Source organism: Gopherus flavomarginatus, chromosome 20 (assembly GCF_025201925.1).
Source record: "Gopherus flavomarginatus isolate rGopFla2 chromosome 20, rGopFla2.mat.asm, whole genome shotgun sequence".
NCBI classification, from domain to species: Eukaryota; Metazoa; Chordata; order Testudines; family Testudinidae; genus Gopherus; species Gopherus flavomarginatus.
Window position 1 is genome coordinate 16,721,412 of NC_066636.1, and position 24,128 is coordinate 16,745,539.

Below are 24,128 nucleotides of genomic sequence, written 5' to 3' on the forward strand. Positions count from 1 at the left end.
ATATCTTTAAATATATTTAACACCATTTTAAATACTGGATGGAAAGCAGGGTTTGGGGTGGAGACTGACAGCTCGCGACCCCCCCCATGTAATAACCTTATGACCCCCCCCGAGGGGTCCCAACGCCTAGTATGAGAACCCCTGTTCTAGACTGATACATAGCCTTACTTCAAGAGGCAGCTTTGCATATACATACAGACCAATATACTATCATAATGCATGTATCTCATGCAATTTATTGTATTTTCCTAACAAAAAAAAAAGTTATTTTTTATCTATTTGAGTGATACAAAAGTAGAGTGAAAAAATCAGAAAAAACTGAATAATACTTTTTCTAAAATCTGGGAAATTTTCAGTAAAAATCAGTTTAAACTGAAAATGAAGGGGCTTATGGTGGTACAGCAAATTCATCCTTGAGGGCATGCTGACCTCTGATGGTCACTGCTAGATGGACAAGTTAAAAAAATTCGGAATAGAATCATAGAATATCAGGGTTGGGAGGGACCACAGGAAGTCATCTAGTCCAACCCCCTGCTCAAAGCAGGACCAATCCCCAACTAAATCATCCCAGCCAGGGCTTTGTCAAGCCTGACCTTAAAACATCTAAGGAAGGTGATTCCACCACCTCCTTAGGTAACCCATTCCAGTGCTTTACCACCCTCCAGTGAAAAAGTTTTTCCTAATATCCAACCTAAACCTCCCCCACTGCAACTTGAGACCATTACTCCTTGTTCTGTCATCTGCTACCACTGAGAACAGTCCAGATCCATCCTCTTTGGAATCCCCTTTCAGGTAATTGAAAGCAGCTATCAAATTCCTCCTAATTCTTCTCTTTTGCAGAGTAAATAATCCCAGTTCCCTCAGCCTCGCCTCATAAATCATGTGCTCCAACCCTTTAATCATTTTTCTTGCCCTCCGCTGGATTCTTTCCAGTTTTTCCACATCCTTCTTGTAGTGTGGAACTCAAAACTGGACACAGTACTCCAGATTAGGCCTCACTAATGCTGAATGGAGGGACATGATCTCGTCCCTCGATCTGCTGGCAATGCTCCTACTTATACTGCCCAAAATGCAGTTAGCCTTCTTGGCAACGAGGGCACACTGTTGACTCAGATCCAGCTTCTCATCCACTGTAACCCCTTGGTCTTTTTCTACAGAACTGCTGCCTAGCCACTCGGTCCCTAGTCTGTAGCAGTGCATGGGATTCTTCCTTCCTAAGTGCAGGACTCTGCACTTGTCCTTGTTGAACCTCATCAGATTTCTTTTGGCCCTGTAATTTGTCTAGGTCCCTCTGTATCCTATCCCTACTCTCCAACATATCTACCACTCCTCTCAGTTTAGTGTCATCTGCAAAGTTGCTGAGGGTGCAGTCCACGCCATCCTCCAGATCATTAATGAAGGTATTGAACAAAACCAGCCCCAGGACCGATCTGTGGGGCACTGCGCTTGATACCGGCTGCCAACTAGACATGGAGTCATTGATCACTACCCGTTGAGCCTGACGATCTAGCCAGCTTTCTATCCACCTTATAGTCCATTCATCCAATCTATACTTCTTTAACTTGCTGGCAAGAATACTGTGGAAGACCGTATCAAAAGCTTTGCTAAAGTCAAAGAATAACATATCCACCGCTTTCCCCATATCCACAGAGCCAGTTATCTCATCATAGAAGGCAATCAGGTTAGTCAGGCATGACTTGCCCTTGGTGAACCCATGCTGACTGTTCCTGATCACAGATTTCCTCTCCTCAAAGTGCTTTCCCCTTTGATAGAGACTTGTATCCATGGGTCTTTGATCTTCACAACTCTCCTGTGGGGTAGGTAATTATTACTGTCATCCCCATTTTACAGGAGGCCCAGACAGATTAGTTAATTTACCTAAAATCACTCAAAGTATGTGCCAAAACCACACATTATCATTAGCACCTGAAGTTTCCAGCCAAGATCAGGGCTGCGAGGGGTTCTCCCATCAGCGTAGGTAATCCACCTCCCCGAGAGGCAGGGAAGAATTCTTCTGTCAGCCTAGTGCTGTCCACATGGAGACTTAGTCAGCTTAACAATACTGATCAGGGGGGTGGATTTTTCACATCCCTAACTGACGTAATTTTTTAGTGTAGACAAAGGAGCCTCCACTCTGCCCCACAAATGAAAAATGTTAAAGCCACGATCTGGTATGTAAAGCTTTGTTTTAGTCTACACTTAAAACTTATACTAACATAGCTATGTTGGTCAGGGCTATGAAAAAACATACCCTTTAGCAACCTAGCTCTGTCCACAAAACCTCCAGTGTAACCACAGCTGTGTGACAGAAGAGTCATGCTTCTGTCGGCCAAGCCAGTGTCATTTGGGGAGGGGGTGTTCTTACACTGGCAGAACTCCTCCTTCTGTCCACATATGCTGCATCTACACTAGGGTACTAAGTTGGCATAGGGTCTGTAGCAGGCTGTGTCCACACTACAGTGCCACAGCTGTGCTTCTGTAGTGAGGACACGTCCTCCGTCGACAGAAGGGGTTTTTCTGTCAACATAGTTAATCCAACAGGCAAGTATTTTTTCCTTGACCTAGCCACATCTACACGTCTAAATACAGTGGTAAAGGGGTGACATTTTTCAAAGCCCTAAGCAACATAGCTAGGTCAATTTTAATTTTTAAGTGTAGACCAGGCCTTAGAGCTTATGTTGGTGTAGACAGGGTGATGCCTATGTCTCTCGTTGTGGTGGGTTTATTATGTCGGCATACAGGGGAGTTACATCAGTGGAGGAGCATTTCAGTATGTTCACTGACACTGTTTTGTTGACAAAAGTGGACTCTTGCCAACAAAACTGTGCAGCGTAGACAAGGCCTTGGAGTGTGTCTACACTATGGAGGCTATACCAGCATAGATATGCCGGCATTGTCTGCTAGCATAGACACAGCCTACACTGGGCATTTTCTGTAGGGTCATGTCTACATTACAAACTTTGGTCAATGCAAGTTACATTGTTGTATAGCCATTGCCATTAGTGTATCACTCGGGCATACGCATACTTGTCTGCTTCCGTCAATGGCCAGTGTACTGACCAGCAGTGCTTGTGTCCATGCACAGTGTGGTGCACCATGGGTAGGTATCCCAGTAGGCCACGCGCCACCATCTGGTGCAATGTCTTCTGGGAAGATTTCACTAGTTGTTGTAGGATAGAAATAACTCACCCAGGGATCTCTGGGAACTAGGGTTCAAGTTCCCAGCATGCACCTTCCTCCATCCCATAATGCCATCTTTATCCCATAATTGTTATGGGTTTTTTTTAAAACCCACAAACCCAGCCCGCACTCTTTTGTGTCCGCCATCTCTGGGGGGAAGCATGGAGCTTGCACAGCTATGCACTATTCTCATGAACGTTGAAAATACAGGACACACAATCCTCTGGTACTATTGGAGCTGCAGAAAGAACTGAACGGTTTCTTCAAAGACAGTTTGTTGAGGGACATAGCGAAAAACATTTCAAGGTTGTTGGTAGCATTTATGGTGCAGCTGCAATGGTGGAACACTGCTTCTGGGCCCGAGAAACAAGCACTGACTGGTGGGATCACATCATAATGCAGGTTATGGCGCCCTGATGTTTTGTTCAGATATGAATATTTCAGAGTTACAAACAACCTCCCTCTGTGTTTGTAACTCTGAGGTGTTTGTAACTCTGAGGTTCTACTGTACAATACAAATTCCTAACATACATTAACCAAACAGAACTTGAAATTTAGAAAGACAGCGAACAGTTCTGTCCATTTCAGGGCACAACTGAAGTCCATTTTGGCTCCAGATACACAAACCTATGAGAGGCATGGCTGGCATATGTGAAGCTGTGGTTGTCCTTCCTGTGTGCTGGTGTGGAGTGCCAGAGGAAGGGATGTGGCCCTGGTGAAAACTGGATTGTTGGGAAGGGGCAGGTACAGGGAACTGCTACCATGGAGTTCTCCATGGATTGCAAGGGGAAGTGAACCTGTGACTGCTGCACTTGTAAGTCAGATAGAGTCCACAGCATTTGTGCTTGTGGTCCTGGTGCATCTGCCTCTCCTGCTGGGATTCATGCCTCTTTCTCCATTTAGTTCTGTCCTTTCTATCCTGCTCCCACCAGGCCCTTTATTCATGGTCCAAAGCAGCACTAGCTTGCAGGATCCCACTCAGCATGTTCTCCCTAGTCCTCTTTTTTTTCTCTTCTGCATCGGGCTGTGGGCGTGGAGGGGGCACCCCTCAAGGCTGCAACAGCAGCAGCTACAGATAAAACAGACAGAGGTACCATTGTAGTTATTGTCAGTTGTTGGCTGCACGTGTGTCCTCTCTCTGTGCTGTCACAGTTCTGGCCAGGTAGCCAGCTCAGCCAACCTCGAGCAAACTGCCCAGAAAGACCACAGACTTGGTTTAGTGGTGAAGGCACTCGGCCAGATATTGAAGGGCTAAAATCCACGTGCTGTGTATGTAAAACCCTGACACAGGCTCTGACAACTTTTTATAGGCCTCAAGTCCAAAGTTTGGTCAAGAGGCCTAGGGGCCTAGCAAACAGTGAACAATATTGGCTAACAGAAGCTGAACAAAGAAGAGACAACCTTGTTTTTTACTAAGATAAGCATGGTCAGCAAAATGCCAGATGGGGAGCAGTAATTGGCACCTTTATCAGAAGCTACAGACATACCAAAGGATTGAAAGGAGCCTCGATGTCCACTCCTTCGCACAGTCAACTTGTGGAACTCCTTGCCTGAGGAGGTTGTGAAGGCTAGGACTATAACAGCGTTTAAAAGAAAACTGGATAAATTCATGGAGGTTAAGTCCATTAATGGCTATTAGCCAGGCTGGGTAAGGAATGGTGTCCTTAGCCTCTGTTTGTAAGGGGGTGGAGATGGATGGCAGGAGAGAGATCACTTGATCATTACCTGTTAGATTCACTCTCTCTGGTGTACCTGGCATTGGCCACTGTCGGCAGACAGGATACTGGGCTAGATGGACCTTTGGTCTGACCTAGTACGGCCATTCTTATGTTATGTAGGAAAAGATAGCCAATACCCTCCTCACATACCAACCTTGCTTTCATGGAAAGGTTCAAGAATGTCAGTATGAGATATGACCCCCTCCCTCCCAGATTCCAGTGTCTGCCTTTAAACACAATGGGCAACCTGAAAAACAATTTCTATTGTCATATACTTTTCAATGTCTTTTTGCTTTAACTCCCAGGTATGTACCTGTTGGACAATTAGAGGAGCTACCTCGTTCCTATGGACCCCAAATCAGAATTCAACGTATATATTTTATAATTATACACTTTATACATTATTTTAAGGAAAACACCTGTGCACTAACAGTATGTTACATGTATCAGAGGGGTAGCCATGTTAGTCTGGATCTGTAAAAGCAGCAGAGAGTCCTGTGGCACCTTATAGACTAACAGACATCCACATGCTCCAACACATCTGTTAGTCTATAAGGTGACACGGGACTCTTTGCTGCTAGTGTGTTACATGTTAACCTGAACCCATGGGCGGAGACATTATGTAATCTTTAGACCGGGGTAGGCAACCTATGGCACGTGTGCCAAAGGCGGCACATGAGCTGATTTTCAGTGGCACTCACACTGCCCGGGTCCTGGTCACCGGTCCGGGGAGGGGCTCTGCATTTTCATTTAATTTTAAATGAAGCTTCTTAAACATTTTTAAAACCTTATTTACTTTACAGACAACAATAGTTCAGTTATATATTATAGGCTGATAGAAAGAGACCTTCTAAAAATGTTAAAATATATTACTGGCACATGAAACCTTAAATCTGAGTGAATAAATGACGACTCGACACACCACTTCTGAAAGGTTGCCGACCCCTGCTTTAGACTATTGGCTTACTGTGCTTATCTTGTCTTGCTGCTAGACCTATCCAGGGGCTCGGGACCACCCACCCTGTCACTTCCCTCCACCCATGTATAGTCCGTAAAATCAATTGTAATCAATAGCTTGGGAGTGTCTCTGAGCCTAATAAGCAAAGTGACACTCCGCCAGCGCTGTGCGTAATAAACCCACGTGCTTGATTCTACACGGTGTCCATTTTGTTCCTTCAGGTATATTGCCAAGAAAGCACGGTACTAGCACCCCAGAGCCTCCACAGGGACACTAATACACGTATGCTTGTGACAAAGGACCGGCTTAGTCAGTGGCAGGACTTTCCACTGCCCCCTAGGCCACACGAAGGTTAAGGCGAGGCATCTCAACATTTACAGACTGAGACCAACAATCTGGGAGAAACAACTTAGGTGTTTCATGATGTGTTTGTTACCTCTCCTTTTACCTTTCTCCTGAAGTTTCAAACAAAACATCCCTATTGACCACCTATCTGTACTTTACTCCTGAGGTTTCAGACAAAACATCCCTCTTCATCCCTTCTGTCAAACCAGCTTATCATGTGCCAGGCGGGGTTGTTCTTGTGCTGGCAGCTGGTTACATATTCAGTGTGGTTTAGCAATAGTAGCAAAACTAGTGCTGAATTCATGCACCGGATGCTGATCTGCAGGCAAGCGTCTGCTTTTGACAGGGTTGCTCATAGCGTAACTTTTGCTGATTTTGGTTCAGGCCTCAGGTCTTGCGCCAGGCCCGTGCTTCCAGCTCTCTTTCTACTACAGTTGTTGCAATCACAGCAGAAAGTGCAAGTTTCAAAACTCCCCTCCCTTATTCCTTTAAAATGTTGTAATAAGACATAACACGGACTGTAATGATTGTGATGATTAGCTTTGGAGAGCCTCGCTCCAGTCCCTGCCATGGCGAGTACAGCCTGCCAGGGGCCGAGCTGCAGGGAAAAGAAAGAGGGCAGAAAGATTTTTGCCTGTATGAAACAATATCATTTTGGTCCCTATTTCTGCACTGAATCCTGGCACAGTTTTCCACAGGCAGTGGTAATTTTAGCTGCCAGCTCGCTCACAAGGATAACAAAGTGCAGAGCACAGTTGTTGCTGGTGTCCCAAAACTGCCAGGGTTTGTGTGTCACTAGCCTGTTACTGCAATGGTGCCAGCCGAATTCATGGCCGAGTGGCATGGGAAAGTGTTCTACTGCAGAAGATGAAATAAGGCTGCTACCCTAGAAACCTGTGGGAGAGGATCACAAAGTACCTCCGTGAAAGTTCCATCGAGATCTCTCAGGAGGCTACATGAGACATCCCTGTGTACATAAACAACCCCTCCCCTGCCTCCCCTAACCCAGCAGAAGGAAAAAGCTGATGCCAGCTCTCTCTGGGTGTTGTACCTCTTCCTCTTCTCCTAGACGTAAAATGATGAAAAGTTGATACCTGCGTGTTGAAACATTGCCAGGGAAAAGCAAGGTCCTTCCCCTTCAGCAGGCTCGTCCACGCTTGCCTGATGGGACTGGCTAGACTGTGGCTGCGTCTCAGACAGGTGCTGGCTCACGCAAAGGTGCCCGGCCACTGGGTCTCCCCCTCCTCCTCCCACAGCGGGGGTCTTTCTCGGGCTCCCCTGAGGTATTTATGGTGGCCTGTGGGTTGCAAATAGAGCAGGCAGCTCACTCTAAGAGCTGCAGGTCTGCGGCTCAGCACCAGGTCGACTGTTGGGCTCCCTGGCTGCAGGGTCTGCCCACTGCAGTTTTTCCCTTCCATCCAACATTGCTACCGATCCCCATTGTACCCCTCTGGCTGCATCCCCCCGCAATCTTCATAGAGATCCACAGCCGCTTCTCCCCACAGGCCCAGAAGCTCCAACAGCTCCAGTCTGCTCTAGACCGGAGCATGTTTGGAGCATGTAGCCAGCATGCTCAGCTGGGCAATTGCACACACCAAGGGCAAGCTGCTAGGTGTGTTCACCCAGCTGGGCAATCAGGAAAACAGTTCAAAAATATGTGGGGGGTTTAAAGGTGGGGGAGAGGGAGTTGTTTCCACTCTCTGTGGACTGGGTAATGGAGTTCACAATTGTGATCAGAGCAGCCACTGTTGGGCATTGTGGGACAGCTGCTGGAGGACTGTAATGGTCAGCTCTCCTACTGTATTGACGGCTGTAGGGTGCAATGCCAGTAGGGGAGGTGGTTTTCCAGTATTGCCTTAATGGGGCACTTCATGTAAGCAGGAAACAATTTGAGCCTAGACACACACAGAAAGGTTGGTGCACGGTGGCTTACATCAACCTCACTTTCTAAGGTAGAGCAGGCTAGGGTGTAGAAAGGCCCCCTCCCTGCAGGATGCAGCTGCATTTACACCAGGGCTTTTGTCAATGTCACTATGCCGCTAGGGAAGGAGGTGTCACACTCCTGCCACTATAACTTTACTATGTAGACTAGGCCTCAGTTCTGTTTAAGTGCCTTTTTGCACTTAACTTAAATCTGACTTAAGCTAAATCAGTTGCTCTTAAACTGAAATAAAAGTGTCCACAGAGACAGCAATTTAACTGACTCAGTTTCAGACAATGTCGTTAAACCAGTGCAGTTTTCTTGTGTAGACAAGAGCTTAGCTCATAGCTTAAAAAGAACCAACTTCCACGTGTTCTGGAGTTGTCTGTTCCCCACGACTCTCTGGAGCAGAGCCTCCGAGGTGCTGGGATCAGCTGCAAATGCCACCCATTTGTTGTGTTCTACTTTCCCCTGGCAGAGGGCAGACATGTTTGCCAGGATGTGACAACACCCGTGGATTATTCAGAACAACTCCAGGGGATGCTCATCATGCTCTAGACGAGGGTTTTTCAATGGGTGGGTCACGACTGTCCCAGGAGGTCAGGAAAGGCCAGCAGTGGGGTTGTGAGGCATTGAAAATGTTATTACAGTTTAAATCAAAGAAAAGTCTCACTCCCCCCATCCCTACACACCCTGACCCTTCAAGATCAAGTATTCTCCACCCTCTCATACATCAATTCTATATGCTAACAGCAGGTCTGTGCTTAAAACCAGCAGCAGCAGTTCAGTTCACTATAGGGTAGGGAGGGTTCTCTCGACACTGGAGATAATCCACCCCCCCGAGAGGCAGTAACTCGGCCCTTCCATCCGTCTAGCTCTGTCTGCACGGGGGGTTAGGTTGGCATAGCTACCTCTCTCGGTAGGGTGGATTTTTCACACACACACCCCCAAGAGACCTAGTTGTGCCGATGCAAGTTCTGCATGCAGACCAGCCCTAAGCATGGCCAGAAATGAGACATTTTTTATTGTTATTGGGGAGATTGTGCAATTTTTTTAACGTGAATAAGGGCTCTCCCAGTGAAGAGGCTGAGAAACACAGATCCGTACAAAGACTTTAAACATGTTTAGTATAATATCATACCTGGCTGACCCTGAGCAATTTCCACTATTGCCTTGCTGCCATAACATACGTCCCACCCCTTATCAGACCCGGGTACTACATTGGAGGAAATGCTAGAGAGCTCTCTTTTCCAGGCGTGGCTGCAGAGAAAATCCTCCGTGCAGAGATGGCTGAGGGGCACCCAGTATGTTGTGGAAACAGCAGGTTACAGATGGAAGCAGCAGATTCAGCTGGAGAACGAGGTGGGATAGCAAAATGACCATCAAATCTACCCAAATGAAATGACCATCAGATCTAAGCTGAGGAGGACTTACCCCATGGGAAGCATATGGCTGGGGTCCCAGATTCCCAGGCGAGATGGAGTGAATGGGAGGGTGCAGATATCTCCCCATCCCCAATAAAGTATCTGAACCCCCCAGCTGCTATCAGGGGCAAGGGGGTGACTACATAGGGAGCAGGTGAGACACTGGGCTGGAAGGTGAGGCGGAAAGCAGAGTGGCAGCTTCTCAGACAGATGCGTTAGTCAAGAGCCCACCAGGGCCTAGAGCGTTCCCATCCCAGCACCGGGTGTCAGCAGCAATGGGATGACGTTGCAGCAAGAAAGCGAAAGAAGAGTCCTCAGGGCAAAGCCAGATGCTGGGCGTGGAGGGACAGACTCCAGCCCTCGCGGACTCGTTCCCACTTCACTTCACTTCCTTCTCAGACCATTCCTTGTAGCCACCTGTGTAGTTACGGGCCCTGCAGAGACAGGAAGTGACATGTGGCTTCAGAATGGGAAATGGGAGGGACTATCCACAGCTGACGGACCCGCTGCCTCTGGAGTGGAAGAGACAGACCCAGCCCAGCTGTGACTGCTCAGGGGCCAGAAACCCAAGTGGGACCAGAATATCAGAGGCGGAGCTGTGCCCAGAACTTTGAGAAATAACCTGCCCCCAGCACAGGCTCATACGGATGAATTTGAAGGGTCCCTGAGGAACCAAGGAACATTCCCTATGGGGTTAGCTAGGAATTACACTGTCCTCTCTCTCAGTAGCTAATCAAGACTTTGTCTCTGTGGCCCTGGTGAGAATGTGGAGGATCACCATCCCCTCCAATGGCTTTACTCCAGAATACACCAGTATAAGCACGATCGGTGCCAAGGGATATCTGAGCCCTCTCTTTCTCCACCAGACCCAACAATTTCTCCATTAATAACCCTATACGCGAGAGCTCAGCTCAGAAGGGCTGGAGCCCTTGCATCCAAAACCATAGAGCCCGTGGTATGTTTACAGTCTGCCTGAGGTCTGGCGCCTTGTGGTACAAGAGTCCATGGGGGAAGGGCAGGCTCACTTGGTGTAGCCAAGATTTATGGCGATCTCTGTGGCTTGAGCCCCTCTCCTGCCCATCTGACAGTGGAAGATCAAGCTCTCGTCATCCATCCGTGGCTTGTCCACACCATACTTCATCTTAAATGTCTCGGGGTCCATTTTCAGGGCTTCCTCAACTTCTGCCACTGGGTGGGGGAAAAAAGAGAGAGAGAGAGAGAGAGAGAGAGAGAGATGGCCGCGATCAACAGTGGTGGTGTATCACCCTGGGGATAGGTGTGTCACATCCGCACTAGATGGGGATGTGACACTGGCTGGTCCAGTAGAGGATAAAAGCCTACTGCTGCTACTAGCTAATGGAGTTACTCCTTTAGCACAAGTGGTAAAGGTCTGTCTCTTGATGCTGAAGTTGTGGAGCTAAATCCTGATGATGATGAGTATGGGTGATTGCTACACTGCTCCATAAATACAGGCAAGGATGCTCTTATGTTTATGCATGCAAGTCCCACGTGCTTTACAAAAGGACACAAGCCACCACCTTTCCCACTCCTGAAATGCAGCACCCTCTGTGGTAGAGCACAGCAAATGAGCAAGACACAGAAACTCTGCATGTCCATTCAGGACAGGAAGTGAAGCAGAAGCCTGCATCCACTTAAAACCACCAAGGTAGTTTAAGGAAGAAGAGACAATTCCCTGAGGTGGAGTTTGGCCAGGGTTACACCCTGTTAGGAGTGCTAGTAATAATGCAGAATTCAGGCCTGTATTTTTGCCTGAGATAGAATTTTAGGTTTGTTTGCTCATTTAATTTCTGATACATTTATATTTTTACTAATATGTGTAAACAAAGGACAGACAGACACTGTGCATGTTGCTTCTCCCTAGCCAGATACATTTATTAGTATAACGGGAACAGATCAGAACAGTTCAAGTGTTACTGGGTATAATGAAAGTATAATATAGGAGCGCACATGTTAACACTGCCTCAATCTCTATCTTAAAAGGAAGGTCAAACAACCAGTAGGGAGGGGCAAGAGGGGATGGGGGGGGGAGAAGATATAAAACACTAAAAAGGCTAAAAAAAGCACCCGTTCCTGACTATAGCACAACCTCACTCCTCACCCCTCCCATGGGATACAAAAGAGGTGGTACAAAACGCCCAGACTCCTGACCCCCAAAACGGAACATGACCAGTAACTGTAAGGGGTGGGACCTGCGCTTCAGGGATAATTCTGCCTGCTGAAGTGGGGAGAGAACGGAACACTGGGAAACAAGGCTCTGCAGTGTCAAAGTTACTGACATGCTGCCTTAAAACTAACCCCAACAAACATGGCATTGCCTGCACTTCAGATTTCTGCTTTCTGTCTGTGTGACAAGAACCGGGGAGGGGCTGAAGGGAAAGCCCTCTACACACCCATCTGCTTGTGCACACTTCGGGCCTTTAATGATCCAGCTTTGGTCTCATGTCACTTCCCCAGCACAGCATCCCCGGCACACTGGAGAGCAGGGAGGAAACAGCGCCCCCTGCTGAGTTACTAATTCCACCTTCTCCAGGGCTCTAGTGCTACGTATCAGGAACGATGGGCCTGAGTCCTTGCAGCTGACCTGAGGCTGGCTCAGCTCTCAGGCAGGCTAAGGAGCCCAGCTGGGCTGTGGCAGTATCGCCTGATTGCCTCTTCCATTGGCTGCAAGGAGACTACGGATCTGCATTTCAACTCAGCAGCAGGTCGCTGACTCCTCCATGCTTCTGCCTGCAGCTGTGATCACTCCTGTACCCGCCTTGTTTCCAGCCCTGCTCGGTTCCTGACTCCAGCTTTGACCCTTGGCTCTGACTCCTGGTTCCTGACTCTGGCTCTGACCGCTAGGCCTGACCGCTCATGCCCTGGTCTGTGACACTACATGTTGCCCTCTGCAGTGGGGGACGCTCCCTCTACGTGCAATCAAAGCCCTGGTTGCTGGCACCCACAGCAACTTCTCACCTGGAATATTGACCGAGTTGGCAATATGGCCATTCGCCACCTCCCCTGGCAACCGAACATCGATAATCCGAGCATTCCCGCTGTCGACCAGCACTTTCATGTCCTTGTGGGAAATGACGTTTCCTTTGTGGAAAACAAAAACCAGCAGTCACTTCTTCCGCTCCCGTTGCAAGCCTCCTCCCCCATCAGCCTGGGGCAAACCCCTCTGCTCTGCCCATCATAACCCAGGCACCTCTGGGCCTGGCAGTTCAGAGCCCCGGCACCTCTGGGGCTGGCAATTCAGGGCCCCGGCACCTCTGGGCCTGGCAGTTCAGAGCCCCGGCACCTCTGGGCTTGCCGCATTAGTTCTGAAAGTAAAAAAATTGCTTGGGCTCTGGCATCTAATTGCTTGAACCCCGACACCTCTTTCTTTATAAATTAAGCACTAAAGAACCATGCGGTAACTTATAATTGTAGCAATTCCACTGTTATTAGTCTCTGAGGGGAAAGCCAGCAGGCCTGCTTCGGCAGACTAACACCACAGGGAAGGCAAGGAGCTGCAGCAGCCTGGAGAGGCCCCAGCCAGCAAGGAGAGAGACTCATGTCTCCACGCTAGAGAGACGACAACCGGGGGAGCTGCAAGTCAGAGCAGGTGCCCTTGCTGGGCCAGTGAGGTGCAGGTGCACTGAACTGTGACAAGAATCAGGCCCCTTGTCTTTAGCAGGAGTCACTTGTGGGCAAAATCTGGCCCCTACAAGGCAACGGCAGAGCTGGGTTGTTCCTTTAACCACTGATTTTCTAGACACAGGATTCATTTGCTCCTGACATGCTGGAGCAGGGTTCAGGCTGTGCAAGTCACCGGGGGGTGTGCGCCAAATTCTGCTCTCGTTCACACACCGTAAAGTTGGGTGCAACCCTCTGACTGCTGCGGACTGTATCCAAGGGCAGAGAGAGGTGCTAAAGATGGGCCTGGATACAGAGCGTGGAGGTGAATTTTCCTCACAGCTGGCCATGGGCCTGTAGACACGGCCTCGTCCAGCACTGAAGATTATTGCGAGGAGATCTCCGAGCATCGCTCCAGCCCCTGTGGTTTTGTCTAGACGAGGGGGAAAGGTTTAAAAAAGGCACGGGGGTAGCTCAGCCCATTTGAAACCCCACCCAGTGTGGATGCAGCTTACCACCTCCATAGTCACACCAGCAGGTCATGCTGTAGTGTAGCCCTTACACACACGAGTTGTCCCAGCTTAACGATGTCACTACAGGAAAGGGAGTAAGTCACCCCAGCCTGAGGCACCCTCATACCAGTATAACTGCATCCACAACTGGGATTGTGCCAGAATGACTATCTGTACAAATAAAAATCACACCCCCACTCCCGTACCGCCTCACAGCGGAGTTATACCAGGACAGACGCTGAGTAGATAGAGAAAACAGTGGTTTTTTTCCTATTGAGTTTAACCCAACTGAAAACCCCATTTAGCACCAATGTAGACACAGTCTAAAGCCTTCAGCTCAGTTTGAATAGGTCGAGTTACAGCCTCAGCTTTAACCTAACCAGTTCCGCATGTGCTACAGGTCAACTGCTTTGGCCTGACTAGACTGTTGGACGGAGTTAGTTCGACTGAGTCAGGTAACTCGATACAACATCCCATCTGGACTAGGGTGACCAGATGTCCCGACTTTGGGTCTTTTTCTTATATAGGCTCCTATCACCCCCCACACCCATCCCGATTTTTCACACTCGCTGTCTGGTCAGCCTAATCTGGACATGGCCATAGCGGAATCTACCACCGAACGCAGCCCTGCAGCCCCACCCTACGCACGGTTGTGATAAGCTTTGTATAAAATGCCGTGCGAGGTCCCATTGGAAAACTGATAACTCGCTGGTTAATGACATGGTGAAATGTGCGTGGCAACATTATCACAAAATCCTCCCAAGGAGGTTATTAGCACACCTTCAAAACCAGCCAGCCCTGCCAAGGCAACAGGTCTGTCCTCAGAGGAATGAGCGTTTACCTCAACTTACATATAAGTGATAAACAGGGTCCTTGAGACAGCGGGGGAGGAAGGAGCAGGAGACAAAAGCAAATTTAAATCTCAGCAAACAGAGATGAGCAGAAAGGGCTCAGAGCCTCCTTTTCCCCTAGACTCCAGGTCGACACCCTTACCGTTTGAAAAAACTTTGCTTGGAGGAGTAATTATCAGAATAGTCAGGCATTTTACAACTGGGTCATGAAGCCCGGCTTTGCCCAGGGTTAGATGAGGTGAGCGTCTACACTCACGCCCCCCCCACCCCTACAGCAACACACTTCTGCTTATCCCTAGGAAAGCACCTAAGGGATGTTATTGCTTCGTTTGAAAAGCCAAATAACCCAGAGCTAATTACTAGTTACAGAAGAAAACAGCAGTTCCGAGCAGTGCCTCTGAGTCTCCACTAGTCATTACGTACCGGTGGGATCTCCCGGCTGGAACATCCAGCACATTTGTGTGTGTGTATTTGGGTCTCAAGTTAATAAGCCCACTCCAGCCATGTGCCTGCCATGAGTACACTCATCAGCAGAGCCTTGCAACTGGACCCAAACCCGATGGGACCTGACTACCAGTGTCAGGGGTGGGTCTGAAAATAATCTGACCCCCTGGGGCTCAGGTCAGGCAGTCGCTGACCACCTCCTCCCGCCTGTGGGGTCAGCACAGTGGCGTCTGCTGCCCCACCCCTGCCAGCCTCTGCCACTTGGCTGTGCTGTGCGCGTGCCGATGAGTCACAGCGTCTCTCACACCACCACATTCACAGCGCAGCAAGGCAATGGTGGCTGGCAGCAGCAGGGGACGTAGCCACAGCTGTGCGAAGTCCACAGGCAGGAGATCGGAGACAGATCACAGGCATGGGAAGCAGGAAGTCCCCACCAGACCAACCCACAAGGACAAGGTGGACATGGTGCTGCCAGAGATTTGGGGAGAAGCGTCAGGTTCAGGTTAGGTGGAGTCTGAAAATGACTTAAGTCAAGTTCGAGTCAGCTGAGCTTAGAAGCTATGCCCTTATCTGGGCTAGGATCTAAAGGGGTGATGTTAGCACATTAACTATCATGTTCTAGTATCGGAGGGGGAGCCGTGTTAGTCTGGATCTGTAAAAAGCAACAAAGAGTCCTGTGGCACCTTGGGGTATGCCTACACTACGGGATTATACCGATTTTACAGAAACCGGTTTTTTAAAACAGATTGTATAAAGTCGAGTGCACGCGGTCACACTAAGCACATTAATTCGGCGGTGTGCGTCCATGTACCGAGGCTGGCGTCGATTTCCAGAGTGTTGCACTGTGGGTAGCTATTCCATAGTTCCCACAGTCTCCCCTGCCCTTGGAATTCTGGGTTGAGATCCCAGTGCCTGATGGGGCAAAAAACATTGTTGCGGGTGGATCTGGGTACAGCCTCGCCCCTCCCTCCGTGAAAGCAGCAGACAACCATTTCACGCCTTTTTTCCTGGGTGAACTGTGCAAATGCCATAGCACAGCAAGCATGGACCCTGCTGAGCTCAAGACAGCAATCACGGACGTTGTGAACACCTCGCGCATTATCGTGCAGTCTATGCTGAACCAGGACCTGCAAAACCAGGCGAGGAGGAGGTAGCTACGGCAGCGCGGCGACAAGAGTGATGAGGACATGGACACAGAATTCTCTCAAACCGCGGGCCCCTGCGCTTTGGAGATCCTGCTGGTAATGGGGCAGGTTCTAGCCACTGAACGCCAATTTTGGGCCCGGGAAACAAGCACAGACTGGTGGGACCGCAAAGTTTTGCAGGTTTGTGACGATTCCCAGTGTCTGTGAAACTTTCACATGCGTAAGGGCACTTCCATGGGACTTTGTGACTTGCTTTCCCCTGCCCTGAAGTGCCAGAATACCAAGATGAGAGCAGCCCTCACAGTTGACAAGCAAGTGGCAATAGCCCTCTGGAAGCTTGCAATGCCAGCCAGCTACTGGTCAGTTGGGAATCAATTTGGAGTGGGCAAATCTACTGTGGGGGCTGCTGTGATGCAAGTAGCCAAAGCAATCATTAAGCTGCTGCTACGACAGGTTGTGACTCTGGGAAATGTGCAGGTCATAGTGGATGGCTTTGTTGCAATGGGATTTCCTAACTGTGGGGAGGCGATAGATGGAACCCATATCCCTATCTTGGCACTGGAGCACCAGGGCACCCAGTACATAAACCGCAAGGGGTACTTTTCAATGGTGCTGCAAGCACTGGTGGATCACAAGGGACGTTTCACCAACATCCACGTGGGATGGCCAGGAAGGGTTCATGACGCTCGCATCTTCAGGAATACTACTCTGTTTAAACGGCTGCAGCAAGGGACTTACTTCCCAGACCAGAAAATAACAGTTGGGGATGTTGAAATGCCTGTAGTTGTCCTGGGGGACCCAGCCTACCCCTTGATGCCCTGGCTCACGAAGCCATAGACAGGCGGCCTGGACAGTAGTCAGGAGTTGTTCAACTACAGGCTGAGCAAGTGCAGAATGGTTGTAGAATGTGCATTTGGCCGTTTAAAGGCTCGCTGGCGCACATTACTGACTCACTCAGACCTCAGCCAAACCAATGTCCCTTTTGTTATTGCTGCCTGCTGTGTGCTCCACAATCTCTGTGAGAGTAAGGGGGAGCCCTTTATGGTGGGGTGGGAGGCTGAGGCAAATCACCTGGCCGCTGACGATGCGCAGCCAGACACCAGGGCGATTAGAAGAGCACACCAGGAAGCGGTGCACATCAGAGAAGCTTTGAAAACCAGTTTCACCACGGGCCAGGGTACGGTGTGACTGCTGTGTTTGTTTCCCCTTGATGACCCCCCACCCCCGATTGACTCATTCCCTGTAAACAACCCACCCTCCCCCTTAGATTACAGCTTGCTTAAGGAAATAAAGTCACTATCGTTTAAAAATCATGTATTCTTTATTAAGTCATTATAAAAAGAGGGAGAGAACTGACAAGGTAGCCCGGGTGTGGTTTGGGAGGAGGATAGGAGGGAAGGAAAAGGCCACTAAAAATATTTCAAAATAATGACAGCCTTTTGGTTGGGCTGTCCACGGGGGTGGAGCAGGCGGGTGCACAGAGCCTCCCCCCACGCGTTCTTACACGTCTGGGTGAGGAGGATGTGGAACATGGTGAGGGGGGAGGGTGGTTATACAGGGGCTGCAGCGGCACTCTGTGATCCTGCTGCTGTTCCTGAAGCTCCACCAGACTCCAGAGCACGTCAGTTTGATCACGCAGCAGCCCCAGAGTTGCATCCCGCCATCGTTGATCTTCCTGCCTACACCTCTGATCTTCCTGCCGCCGCCTCTCATCTCCAGCGTCCCTCCTGTCCTCACGTTCACTGGCATCTTTCCTGTAATTTGATACCACGTCCTTCCACTCATTCAGATGAGCTCTTTCATTGCGGGTCACTTCCATGATTTCCGAGAACATTTCGTCTCGCGTCTTTTTTTTCCGCCGCCTTATCTGAGATAGCCTTCAGGATGGAGTAGGGAGGCTTGAAAAATTTGCAGTTGCATGAGGGAGGGAAAAAGGGAGAGAAGTATTTAAAAAGATACATTTTACAGAACAATGCTTATACTCTTTCACAGTGAACAACACTATTCACATTACATAGCACATGTGATTTGACTACAAGGTCACATTTTGCAGCCTGCGGCTCTGGTGTTAGAGATCTCACAGACGCAGGTCCGGGCAGCAGAATTCAGCTTGCATGTGGCCATGGTAAGCCACCGTCTTCTGCAGCCTTCATATATCCAGCGCCCTCCTTTACCAAATAGCAAGCAAAGCCCGTTCAGTGCTGCTTCTTTCCTGTTAACATGCAGCAGCAGAAACCACCCCTCCATCCAATTCTCTGGGATGATCGCTTTACCCCTTCTCCCACCGCGTGGCTGGTATCATGGAAGATCACCGCTAAACACCCCCTTCCCCCCCACCGCGTGGCTGGTAGCAGGGAAGATCCCTGCTAGCCAAATGTGAAAAAGCTCAGTGCCAATCACCTGCCCCCCTTCCCCTGCTTGGCTACCTGCAAGGAAGGATTTCTTTTACGCAACAGGCAAACAGCCCACTAGGAATGGCCATCTCTGTCCCCTTAATTAAATTCTGGAATTTCAACCAGGTTATCATGAATGATATCACTCTCCTGAGGATAACACAGCAAGATAAAGAACAGATGTTGCTTCAATGCCAGCAAACACCGGGACCATACGCAGCTAGGCTTTGTCATGCAATGATACCAGATTACTTGCTACATGCATGACGTGGTCAAGTGTCCTACCATGGAGGACGGAATAAGGGTGCCCTGCCCAGAAACCTTCTGCAAAGGCTTTTGGAGTACCTCCAGGAGAGCTTCATGGAGATGTCCCTGGAGGATTTCCGCTCCATCCCCAGACATGTTAACAGACTTTTCCAGTAACTGTACTGGCCGCGAATGTATCCCAAGTCCTCAGGGCAAATTAATCATTAAAAAACATTTGCTTTTAAACCATGTTTTATATTTACAAAGGTACACTCACCAGAGGTCCCTTCCATGGCTTCATTGTGTGGGATAGTGGCTTGGGAGGGCTGGGAGGGTAATTCTGTCAGGGTGAGAAAAAGCTCCTGGCTGTTGGGGAGAACGGAGTGCTGTGTGCTCTCTGCAAGCTCGTCGTCCTCTTCCTCCTCCTCATCTACGCCATCCACAGAACCCTCAGCCATGGCTGAGATTACCACCCCCACCTCGGAATCCACGGATGGGGGGTAGTGGTTGCGGACCCCCCTAGAACTGCATGCAGTTCAGCGTAGAAGCGGCATGTTTTTGGCCCTGCCCCAGACCTTCCATTTGCTTCTTCGGTTTCCTGGTAGGCTTGTCTGAGCTCTTTAACTTTCACACGGCACTGCAGAGTCCCTGCTGTGGCCTCTCTGCATCATGGCCTTGGAAATTTTTTCAAATGTTTTTTTCATTTCGTCTTTTGGAACAGAGTTCTGTTAGCACGGAATCCTCTCCCCATACAGCGATCAGATCCAGTACCTCCCGTGTGGTCCACGCTGGAGCTCTTTTTCGATTCTCAGGAGACTGTATTGTTACCTGTGCTGATGAGCTCTGCGTGATCACCTGTTCTGGTGAGCTCTCCACGCTGGTCAAACAGGAAATGAAATTCAAAAGTTCGCAGGGCTTTTCCTGTCTACCTGGCCAGTGCAACGGAGTTCAGATGGCTTTCCAGAGCGGTCACAATGGTGCACTGTGGGATACCGCCCGGAGGCCAATACTGTCGATTTGCGGCCACACTAACCCTAATCCGACATGGCAATACTGATTTCAGCGCTACTCCTCTTGTCGGGGAGGAGTACAGAAACCAGTTTAAAGAGCCCTTTATATCGATATAAAGGGCCTCGTTGTGTGGACGGGTGCAGGGTTAAATCGGTTTAACGCTGCTAAATTCGGTTTAAACGTGTAGTGTAGACCTGGCCTTAGAGACTAACAGATCTAGGACTACCATGTTCTAGAAGTCTAGTCCAGAGGAGGCAGTGTGCTGGCTTTAACATAAACGAGACGTTTTAAACGTGTTAGCGAATATCATGCCTGTCGACTCTAGTCTAGACAACACCTGTCTTGCATTAAAAAAAGAGCAGGACATTTATACTTGAAATGTAATTAAATGTTTTACAAAGCTTCATTTTAACAGAAGAGTTTTAAAAAATGTTTACATCTATGAAAGCGGCGAGGAGGGGGGGTGTTTGGGAGAGCATAGAACATGAGCACAGGGCTAGCTTCTGAGAGATCCCCACAGTTCAGGCACCCACATGAGAAGTTTAAATCCCTTCTCCCCGTCAGCTCCTGCCGCTTTGAGTGGCAAGGGAAGGGGGGTGCGAGCTCCAGCAGGCCCTGCAGCATCCTCACATGTTGCCCAAAGCAGCATGGTAAGGGGGCCAGGGCAGAGAGGAGGGGTTGGATAAGAGGCGGGGGGTGGTCAGGGAATGGGGAACAGGGGGGGTTGGGTAGGCATGGGAGTTCCAGGGGTCTGTTGGGGTGGCGGTGGATGTGGTTGGGGCAGTCAGGACAGGGAGCAGGGCAATGGGGGTGGCGTCCTGGGGGGCAGTGGGGGGGTCAGGGGACAAGGAGCAGAGGGGGCTGATGGGTTGCATGTTCTGAGGGGGGCAGGACATGGGGGGGAGACAAGCTGTTTTGGGAGGCACAGCCTTCCCTGCCTGGTCCCCAACAGGATTTTGCAACCCTGATGTGCAGGGCCGGCTTTAAGAAGTGCGGGGCCTGATTTTGACAGGGCTCTGGCAGAGATGATTAAAAAAAAACACGAGGGGCTTGTACTCACCGAGTGGCGCTCCAAGTCTTCGGCGGCGGGTCCTTCACTCCCTCCGGGTGTCCGACGGCACCGAAGGACCCGCCGCCGAAGTGCCACCGAAGCCCCGGAGCGAGTGAAGGACCCGCTGCTGAAGACCGGTTAGGGAACCGGCTGTTAAGATTTTGGCAGCTCATCACTGGCTGCCCCCCTGCAAATACCACAACCGACCCCAGGTGAGCGGCTGGGCAGGAGTCTGCAAGGTCGCTACAGACGGTGCAGCCCAGCCCAGCCCAGCCCATCCCCGTGGGGGTGGAACCAAGGGGCCGGGATCCCAGCCAGGATCGTGCACCGGTGAGTCCCTGCCCGTGCTGCTATGGGGCAGCTGCCTGCAGGGCTCTGCCCCACAGACCCATCCCCGTGGGGGTGGAACCAAGGGGCAGGGATCCCAGCCAGGATCGTGCACCGGTGAGTCCCTGCCCGTGCTGCTATGGGGCAGCTGCCTGCAGGGCTCTGCCCCACAGACCCATCCCCGTGGGGGTGGAACCAAGGGGCCGGGATCCCAGCCAGGATCGTGCACACGCGAGTCCCTGCCCGTGCTGCTATGGGGCAGCTGCCTCCGGGGCTCTGCCCCACAGACCCATCCCCGTGGAGGTGGAACCAAGGGGCAGGGATCCCAGCCAGGATCGTGCACCGGTGAGTCCCTGCCCGTGCTGCTATGGGGCAGCTGCCTCCGGGGCTCTGCCCCACAGACCCAGCTCCGGGGGGGCGGGGGGGGCTCCCGTACCTCTGTCCATGCTGCCCGGCGCCGGGGTGCTGCTGACTCGTGCCAGCCCCAGGGCCCTGCCCGCCCGTCCTAGGAGCGTCTGCAGCGGAACCACGGCCCGGCTCAGCGGCATTGCTCCAGGCACCTGCCAGGCGGGGCTGCCCGGCAGGCACCGTCCACAAACTCCTCTGCCACCACCACCCGGCACCACCCCTTAGTGGCTGGCCAGGTTCGGCGCCGCGCCAGGGACACACCCCGCCCCAGGCCCCACAGGGGACCCGATCCTGCTCCCCCCACGGGACTCAGGCCGTAGTCATTGTGCGGTTGGTTTGGCTGGCAGCCGGGCTGGACCCCTCTGGAGGCTCTCGGGTGCTGTGACCAGGAAGAGAACAGAGCATCATGGAGCAGAGCCCTGCTGGGGCTAATAATGAGACCCCAAGGGCTGATCCCCCCCACACACACACATGCTGCCCCCCACCCTGGGTTCTCCCCCAGCCACGCAAGGCGGAATGATGGGCACCATCGCCCTCCTAGCACCATCATTCACACGAGCATAACGCCAATGTAGTCCTGCTTCGTGATGTGCTGAGCCAAGGAACGGGACTCGGGCCCTGAGCCAAGGTGGAAATCATGATGGATTTTCAACAGAGCCAAAGGGAGTTAGGCACTAAAACCCCTTTGAATCGGGGCTCTTTACTGCCTTGGGGATGGTTCGTTATTTAGATTGTAAATTTTTCGGTGCAGGGATTGTCCGCTGCCCTCTGGTAATATAGTAATTGGCACAGCGGGGGCCCGGATCTCGGTCAGGGTCTGCGTGGTGACCAGCACAGTGGGGGCCCGGATCTCGGTCATGGTGTGCGTGGTGTCTGGCACAGTGGGGGCCTGGATCTCAGTCGGGGTCTGCATGGCATCTGGCACAGCGGGGGGTCCAGATCTCGGTCGGGGTCTGTGTGGTGACCGGCACAGCGGGGGCCTGGATCTCAGTGGGGGTCTGCATGGTGTCTGGCACAGCGGGGGCCAGATCTCCCCTAGTCCCTAGGCCCTGCTGGATGAATGGTGACCAATTAGGCACTTCAGAAAACCCCACTTTAGACCCACCCCTCAGCGCCCCTCGGCACTGTTATCAGAGGGTGTAAAGCGAATGACCCGGGCAGGGTGAGCGCTCAGCACTCCCAGCCGAGGGGGAAGTCGTGTCAATCCCTCCCCACAGGGGCTGGATCAGCCAAGGTCGCCTTCGCTGTCTACGTTTGCAGAAAGGGTTTGGAATTTTACCCCTGTCCCTGAGGGATCCTCGCCCGTCCCTCCCAGGCGGCCCAGGAGGCGGCTGCTGAGCCGGTTCCTCCCGGGCGATCGGGGCGGCGCCGCCGGGGCTGGTCGGCCCCTGGCTCTGGCGGCCCGCAGGCTGCTCTGCCCACCCTGCGAGGGGGTTGCCCCAGGCTGAAGCAGCAGGGGCCCGGTATTACCCGAGCCGGGGAGCTTTGCACAGAAGAGCTGGTCCCGGGATACGAGCCAGCTCCTGCTAACCGCTTCCTGCATCGTTTTAACTGAGCTGCTGCCAGCCACTGCGAGAGAAGGAGCGTGGGCTGGTCCCCAGGACTCCTGGGTTCTAGTCCCAGCTCGCTGTGTGACCGGGCCAAGGCCCTTCCTCGCCTTGTGCCTCAGTTTACCATCTCACCCTGCCATTTCGATTGAGTTCTTTGGGGGCAGGGACTGTCTCTGTGCAGCGCCAAGTAGCAGCAGTCCCCCTCTCAGCTGGAGCCCAGACCTGCTCCTGCTACACAAATAATAATCCCTGGCTCTTATCAGTAGAGCTCAAAGTGCTTTACAAAGGCAGTAAGTATCCTTATCCCCATTTCACAGATGGGGAAACTGAGGCACAGAGTGGGGCAGCGACTCACTGAAGGTCACCCAAGCAGGCAGTGGCAGTGTTGAGAATAGAACTCAGGTGTCCTGCTTCCCTGTGCTTTAGCTATGGTCACTGCCTGGAAATCTGAGAACCTCAGCTGGGCCGTAACCTCCCTTGTAGAAACAAGAGAGCTGGGTTCAAAAATGAACACATCAGCCTTAGCATCAAAGCCAGGCATGTTAGGGAGGGGCTGGCCCTTTAAATGGGCAACAAGAACGTTGACAAGTGGTAGACTAGAGGACTGGATGGCTGATGGGCTCCACATACACATCAACAGTATCTATCTATCCCCAGTCACCCCCTCTATCTATCCCCTTACCCCCTTCCCTCTCGCTCTCTCTCAGTGGTTCTCAACCAGGGGTACACGTACCCTTGGGAGTACGCAGAGATCTTCCTGGGGGCACATCAGCTCATGCAGATATTTGCATAGTTTTACTGCAGACTAGTGAAGTCAGTACAAACTACAATTTCATACAGACAGTGACTTGTTTATACTGCTCGATACACTATACACTGAAATGTAAGTATAATGTTTATATTCCAGTTGGTTTTTAATTATATGGTAAAAATGAGAAAGTCAGCAAGGTTTCAGTAACAGTGACTGTGACACTTTGGATTCTATGTCTGATTTTATAAGCAAGTCATTTAAAAATGACGTGAAAC

General features: G+C 50.9%; 1 protein-coding gene across 2 annotated transcripts in view; it reads right to left on the reverse strand.

Moving 5' to 3' along the window:
* The window catches only part of LOC127037846 (thiosulfate:glutathione sulfurtransferase-like), a 77,954-nt gene that overhangs the window by 52,400 nt on the left and 1,426 nt on the right, over window positions 1-24,128 (reverse strand). The window contains exons 1-4 of one of the 2 annotated variants that reach the window (XM_050929986.1): window positions 21,581-21,711; window positions 12,523-12,645; window positions 10,572-10,734; window positions 9,778-9,980 (exon numbers count right to left, since the gene is read on the reverse strand). In XM_050929986.1, the coding sequence (XP_050785943.1) occupies window positions 9,926-9,980; window positions 10,572-10,734; window positions 12,523-12,645; window positions 21,581-21,692 (453 nt within the window). In that variant the 5' untranslated portion in view covers window positions 21,693-21,711 and the 3' untranslated portion in view covers window positions 9,778-9,925. Of the gene's footprint in view, window positions 1-9,777; window positions 9,981-10,571; window positions 10,735-12,522; window positions 12,646-21,580; window positions 21,712-24,128 lie in introns of those variants that run through there. The other variant, XM_050929987.1, reaches the window with a different exon arrangement.